Source organism: Arachis ipaensis, chromosome B9, assembly GCF_059453495.1.
Source record: "Arachis ipaensis isolate K30076 ecotype BB chromosome B9, ASM5945349v1, whole genome shotgun sequence".
NCBI classification, from domain to species: domain Eukaryota; kingdom Viridiplantae; phylum Streptophyta; class Magnoliopsida; order Fabales; family Fabaceae; genus Arachis; species Arachis ipaensis.
Genome location: NC_142444.1, coordinates 134500062 through 134507107, shown reverse-complemented (window position 1 = coordinate 134507107; position 7046 = coordinate 134500062). Strand labels below are relative to the sequence as shown.

General features: G+C 35.4%; 1 protein-coding gene across 14 annotated transcripts; it reads right to left on the bottom strand.

The window, feature by feature from the left end:
• Positions 1-689: 689 nt before the first annotated feature.
• LOC110272204 (outer envelope pore protein 21, chloroplastic-like) lies at positions 690-6837 on the bottom strand. Of its 14 annotated transcripts, none has more exons than XM_088498542.1 (17): positions 6229-6808; positions 5928-5964; positions 5783-5848; positions 5575-5706; positions 4535-4675; positions 4037-4251; positions 3877-3962; positions 3732-3779; positions 3368-3515; positions 3198-3263; positions 2858-2977; positions 2687-2761; positions 2545-2604; positions 2316-2379; positions 1851-1935; positions 1617-1729; positions 690-1164 (listed from the first exon to the last, which is right to left on the bottom strand). In XM_088498542.1, exons 11-16 carry the CDS (start codon positions 2948-2950, stop codon positions 1660-1662), a joined length of 447 nt encoding a protein of 148 aa, XP_088354668.1. In that variant the 5' UTR covers positions 2951-2977; positions 3198-3263; positions 3368-3515; positions 3732-3779; positions 3877-3962; positions 4037-4251; positions 4535-4675; positions 5575-5706; positions 5783-5848; positions 5928-5964; positions 6229-6808; the 3' UTR covers positions 690-1164; positions 1617-1659. The 14 variants fall into 14 exon arrangements, with proteins under 14 accessions (XP_088354668.1, XP_088354660.1, XP_088354662.1 ...); XM_088498534.1 differs by having other exon boundaries at positions 2316-2381; positions 2511-2604; positions 2858-3053; positions 6229-6803; XM_088498536.1 differs by having other exon boundaries at positions 2515-2604; positions 2858-2981; positions 6229-6803.
• Positions 6838-7046: the final 209 nt, after the last annotated feature.

Here is a 7046-nt window from a genome sequence, read left to right as displayed (position 1 = left end):
TGCAATATGAGGCATTTTTTTTAAATTCAAAATGCATTTGAATATATGTTGTTAGTTAAATGAATCAAATTTTTGCATTTGTGATCCTTTGAGAATCTTATGTCATTCACCAAAAATTTATATATTATTTCTAATTAAATGATGCTTTTTCACAACTAGAAAATGGAATACAGACAGATTTATAGATGGATTTGGTCTTTATTACAGACGGATTTTTGGTTACCGACGAAATTACCGACGGATTTTGTCCCTCTGTAAAAGCCCCATCGGAAATTATTTACCGACGAATTTTTTTCCGTCGGAAAATTACAGACGGATTTTTACCAGTTACCGACGGATTTTCCCTCTATAAATTTTCTATCCATTTCCCAAAGACGACGAACTTTTCGACGGATTTTTCGTCTGTAATTACAGACAGATTTTCAGACGGATTTTTCGTCTGTAATTACAGGCGAATTTTCCGACAGATTTTCCGTCTGTAATTACAGGCAGATTTTCCGACAGATTTTCCGTCTGTAATTTGAATTTTTGAAAATCATCCCACATTCTGATTACAGACAGAAAATCCGTCTGTAAATCTGTCTGTAAATCCGTCAGTAAAGTAAAATAGAATTTTTTTTAATTTTTTTATTGCAAAATAAATACTTTAGATTTGTTTTCTAAATTTACTCCATCAAACACACTGTAAATTAAAAAAAAAGGCCAAAAATCACATAAATAAACATAATATTCATTACATGATACCTATAAAATTGGATGTTATTTTTCAACACCATTAGTCAATATCTCACTGTCTCAATAAAAAGATACCCCAAAAAAATAAAATGACCATCCCAGTAAACAAGTTCCTCATTATAGTTACTTTCCTATGAATATAATCATATCATTAAATTAATCCCTAAAGTGCTACTTCATGATGCTAAAATTCAACTCCACTCCACAATTAGGAGGGGGTTCTTATCAAAATTTTCAACAGATCAAGCAAATTACAAATCAAGAGTTAATTTTCCTCATTCAAGCATGATGCTGTTGTTGTGACTTGTGAGAGGAGCTACTCCTGCAGTTGCACTTTGTTTATTCAGCCAAGGACCAAAAAGGTTCACATCCCTTAAAGATTTCAATTTGGTGGTGGAGTCATGAAGGTTCCAATTTCAGTTCTTGTACCTGAGCAAACACTGTTATTAAACTGCTTGATAGTTAAAGAAGTCATGTGCAGTAATAGAGTTGTATTATATTAAAATTTAAATTCTTAATATTCTTTAAACAAAAAAATGAACTGATTATTGAATTAAATTGGTTTAAAATAATCATATAGTATTGAATCTATTATAAAGAATAAAGTATACGAATTATCACATTGACATCATTATTATATATAAGAAACAAATGAAGCTAAGCCAAATAGCTAATTAGATAGCAGGGTTGCCTTGAGTTCTTTTCTTAATATATTGCCGATTGAAGATTTTGAGATTGCGTCAATGAAAATTACTCTATGTAGCCTTTTGTAAAATACTACCTATTCACAACAATTAAATTAAAAAATGTCATGCATTGCCTTATTAATTAATTATCTTCTTATCAAATACAATTAAATTAATCAAGTATAAATCATTTACCTGTTTAGCTATAAAGTCCTTGACAGCATCTTCAGTAATAGGATCAAATAGGATCATTTGATGACCTCACCACAAAAGCAACTGGAACTTCACCAGCTACATCATCTTTTTGCCTATATATGCATGTGTGTGCAACAAACCATTTAATTACTTATTATTACTCAATAATTATTATTAGCTAATAGCTAGCTTAATTAATTTCAAAGATACATATAATTATATATGTATACTTACGAGACAACAACTGCATCTTCAATAGAAGGGTGGCTCATGAGAATTCCTTCAAGTTCTGCCGGAGCCAATGCATCAATAAAAGATGCTAGAAAAAAAATATACATAAGCATATTACTTGTGCTACTCTATTCAATGGTAGAATGGTTCAAGTTAGATGACTTCATGAATCTTTTCTTAAATTAACAATGGATGCAAAAATCAGTCCACAGATCAAGATAAAGAGACTCAAAATATAAGTTTTGCTTTCATGTTATCTGACTCTAGAGAAGGGTCAGTATGAATGTGTAGTAGGTAAGTTTATTAGCTTGAATTTGGCAAGAAGCTGATTTTATAACCAAAACTTCGAATGTTAACTACTGACCTTTGCACCATGGCTCCAAATTTAAGAGTTTTGGTAGTATTGCAAGTCTGTCTCATCTAAAAATAATCTTAGACCTTGTAAAGCAGAAAAAGCCATGAACATACCTGATTTAGTTTCCCCTTTGTGAGAATCTTCTATATAGTCTTCCCTTATCTCCACAAGACCCTCCTGTGCCAAAATCAAATATCATCACAAGCAAATCAATCAGTTAAGAAAACTTCATGAACACTTTCATATGCATGCATGATGAAAGCACAAGACGGATCATGTCCCATTAATATTAAAGTCAAAGAGCTTATCAACGGTGACAGGGAATGTCTTCTTTGCACGCACAGTGTAGCATAGCTTCTCATGCTTATCATAGCGCAATCCAACACCAAGTGTTGCTGATAACTACATTACAGTATCACATAACAAGAATTAATTAATTTAATTTGAAAATATGATTAGGGCTTGGGAGTAAAACGGAACTGACCGAGGGGTAGAAATGTCTAATTTGGGCACTCAGAGAACTGGCTTGCCCGACTCTGGTATCAAGCTCTCCATGAACCTGCCAGAACAGTGCCACGTACACAAACCCCAACTATAAGGAGAAATATTTCTTCAATTACAGCATAGCATTTGATGGCCAAAACAACACTGTTACCTGGAAGAAAGTGTTCGAGTCGATTGGGACTTTCTCCTTCGCATGGATTCTTAGAGCTTTCGAATCTCCTCCATATCTCAGAGATGTCTCCATTTTTTTCCCTCACTCGATTATCCCCTACTATCTTCAGCAGGACTTTAGATTGTTTATTCCATAAAACCCTAAAACATGCTACATTTTTTTCCAGTTGATGATGCTACGTTTTTTATTTGGTGTAACTGGTTAGTACATTATACTATAGATGCGCATACACATGGCATTACAATGTAATCTTAATATCTACCACTATGTCCTATAGAGATAAGTTAACACATGTAATTACATACTGTGATCTGCTTACCTTCCCCAATCCTTCATCTTTATCAACTATTCTAGAGGGTTTCCCTCTTCCACCAGAAACTTCAACCTGTAAGAGACCAAAGTGTTAAGTATCTACTGAAATACCACAAGAAAATTATTTGAACACAGCAGAAGTGTATAATTTTGGCAATTCATGAATGAAAAGAAAACCTTGCTTCTACAATGTACTGCAAGCATGGTAGCTGCAACAATTGAGCCTAGTTGATAACAATTGAGCCTAGTTGTGTTGCTGATAGAGATGATAGGTTGCCAAGTAGATCCCCCATTGGAGTCCTTGCAACACCAACAATACAAACATCTGTAACAAAAAAAGTACACACACATGCACCGAGGCTGAGTTAAAGCGGAGTTAAATTCACTGATTATCAACTATACTTCCCTTCAGGGGGATCCATCTTACGTTTCTAAAAATTCAGCAAGCTAAGGAAGTAGAGAGAAGTGCCAACTCATGATCTCAAAACTGAAATTTGTAAATTAATGATTGGCGTTTCAAAATTTAACAAGAGAGACATACCTCGGGATTTTGGCGACATGGGGAGCTTCCAGAAATAGAAAAAATAACCTTTTGACAACAAAAATGATATGTTATTGTTATGGATCACAAGAACCATCACATAGTTAAAATTACTGTTACAGCTACGGTTGCAAAGGAAACTCACAGTCAGAACAAGAAGGAAACAGAATAGAAGAAGGTCAATGTTAGAACAGAGGCACAAGACTTTGAGAAGCCAAGCAAAGTAGTTCTCTGCAACAAACGCATAGATTAGCAATTTGGTCTTGGAAAAGATTGGACATAGAGATGTTGAAGTGAAAGAATACCGATGAGTTGGGCAATAATCAAAGCAGTTCTCTGTCAGAATTGGGTTCTTTCCAAACCCTGGTTGAGTATAACTATGTTGTCTGAGTATTCTGTTGATTTGCTTCTGTTATTCTGTCTCCCAGTAACTATTTCTAAGACTAACACTCCAAAACTATATACATCTGCCTTTTCTGTTAACTGACCATGAGCTAGGTACTCTGGAGCCATGTAACCCCTGCAGCACCACTTAAGAAAATGAGTATTCCACAATGTTCTCAATAGGTTAAATTACACTTAACATTCACTGAAACCAAACTATAGCATTTACTGTAGTTTACCCTTTCAGATATGATCCACACATATTAATAGGTCTTGGATTTTGTTCAAACTTTTCAATGCTATATATATTGTTAAGGGTTGTGAATAGATGCATTTACAGAATTCTCAAGACATACTTTGCAAGAACTACTGTTCAAACTCTTCCAACAATTAGCCAAAACATAATCAAATTCATTTACCCTTCCAGAAACATCAACCTTCCCTCTTGCATAGTATCCTATGCTGTTTGGTGCAGCTTGAACTACTTCCAAAAGCGCCTGCTTTGCGGCCGCTCGAATTCGTCCTAGTTTTGTTGCCACAAACAGCCTTGTCCCCTAGCCCTGCATACTCATCAAAGAAGCTATAATTTTCAGACCTCATGAGGCATCCATCAAGAAATATTTGGGACGTTGTGGCTTAAAGCAAACATGTTAAGGAACTAGTTTGTTGCTCAACAACAAAATACTATCATTAACTATAACTTTGCAAAAGCAATATCAGGACAGCAAAGAGAGATCAAATTAAACATGACCTGAAGTATTATTGTAATAGCAGTTATCATGCAAATTGAATTCTCTAATCCCTTCGCATGCATACAGACTAACTCATCAATATTAAAGGGTTCTCAAATCCCTCTTCATATACATCAACACGACTCCCTAATAAAAAGAATGGTTGGATGCATAAAACATGAAAGACAAGTATACCATGAATTGAATTCTCTAATCCCTTCGCATGCATACAGACTAACTTATCAATATTAAAGGGTTCTCAAATCCCTCTTCATATCCATCAACATGACTCCCTAATAAAAAGAATAAGTGATAAAGAGATAAAAACCAAGTTTGAAGATTGAAATTTCTCCTTCAAATTCAAGCATTTTATTTCAGAAAAACAACCTTTACTTTCTTCAAAACTTTTGCAACTAATCAAAAGAAACAGCTGAAAATCCACATTCAGTACACTCCAAGATTCACCAAATAGACAAAATGCATATTCCATATGGGATGGATTCCACTTTTACAGTTAGTGTAGAAATAATCAGCATCAATTTCATAATATAGCAATGCACCACACATATTCTACTCAATCCTTTTTATATCTCTACTCAATCCTTCTCAACAGTAAATAAGAATTGTGCTTAATTGATTATTCAGTCAAACAAGGCAAACTAAACGGATAAACCCTAAACCTTAAAAACAAAAAGACTTCAAATCAGATCCAGTAGCAAACTATGTACCTGCTCAGTAAGCATAAGCATGATAACAGGATGCCCTGCCCTTTGTAAACATTCAAACATGCTGCACTCGTAAAGATATTTACTCGCAACATTTGAGAGGACAGTTGCAGGAAGTTGCTTTGGGTCACCAACCTTAGATAATTTGCAAATGTCAGTATAACCTCTTACCTTATAGCAGAAGTTCAAAAGCCTTTTTAAGTACACTTACCATTATGCATTTGGTTCCACTTGACTTTAAAAGCTGAAGAGGAACAAGAGTAGCAGGTTCTAGAGCCTGAAATAGAAAAACAGATCAGGAAAAAAAAAGGAAACAAGATGATTGCAGATAAATAAACCATGGGCAAGCCACTAACCTTTGATGCATGAGTAACTCCATACGGCAATGCTTTGCTGCAGAAGTTCAAACAAATGTGCAAACTATATAGTTCAAAATTGCCTTATATATATATTTAAAAAATGTTTTAACATTTAACGAAATATCATGCAACTTTAATTTATTCATTATTAGTCACATTCTCTTTATTTGAACTTGACTATCACAGTGTCTTCAATCAAGCTTTTCTGCTTCCATTAATTTTGTATACTTTTTGTTTTGCTTTATATAATAGTTGGAACCATTAAACAATTGAGCCACAAAAGCAAAGTATGATAAACCTAGCTAAAACTGGCGTAGAAAAATTGAGCCCTAAGGTTTATCGGCGTAATTTAAACAACTGCTGGTAGATGCTCTGGTTCTCTTTAGAGCAGGAACCGATTGGGATCGGTTCGAATTCCACCGATTCGCTTGCGACAGAGCGCGATAGAGCAGCGACGGTGACAGAGCAGCGACGGAAACAGAGCGCGACGACCTTGAGTCTGAAACGCCCGCGAGAGAAGCGATATACCGGAGAGCTAGAGAGAGGTCGACGGCGAGACCAGCCGCGAGAGAGGTGAGACTCAGTGAGCTTGAGGGTGAGAGTGGCGAGAGAAGAGCGAAGAAACTCAAAGGAGGGTTAGGGGTTCTTCATCGCGGTTAGGGGTTCTTCGACGGAGGCATTGCGAGCGCCGGCGACCAGCGACGTTCTTGCAGAGTGCTGTTAAGGGCTCTTCGTCGCGGTTAGGGTACAGTGAGGCACAATGAAGAGAGAGTTAGGGTACAGTGAGGCATAATGAAGACAGGGAGGGTTAGGGTTAGCTAGGGTTAATTGTTCATCTTCATGGAGTGCTTTGTGAAAAAGTTATTTGTGAATGGAGCAGGAGCTCGAGACAGAGACGGAGTAGATTAGGTTTAGTTTTTTTTTCTGGCGTAAAATTTTAAATTACAGACGGATTTTCCATCTGTAATAATTTAATAAAGCGCAGTACTTTTGTTTATTTAATTATAGATGGATTTTCCGTTTGTAACTATTTCTCACGAAAAAAATTAATTTTTTCGACAGAATTATAGACGGATTTTCTTTTCCGTCTGTAATTTATGCTAATTCATTTTTTTG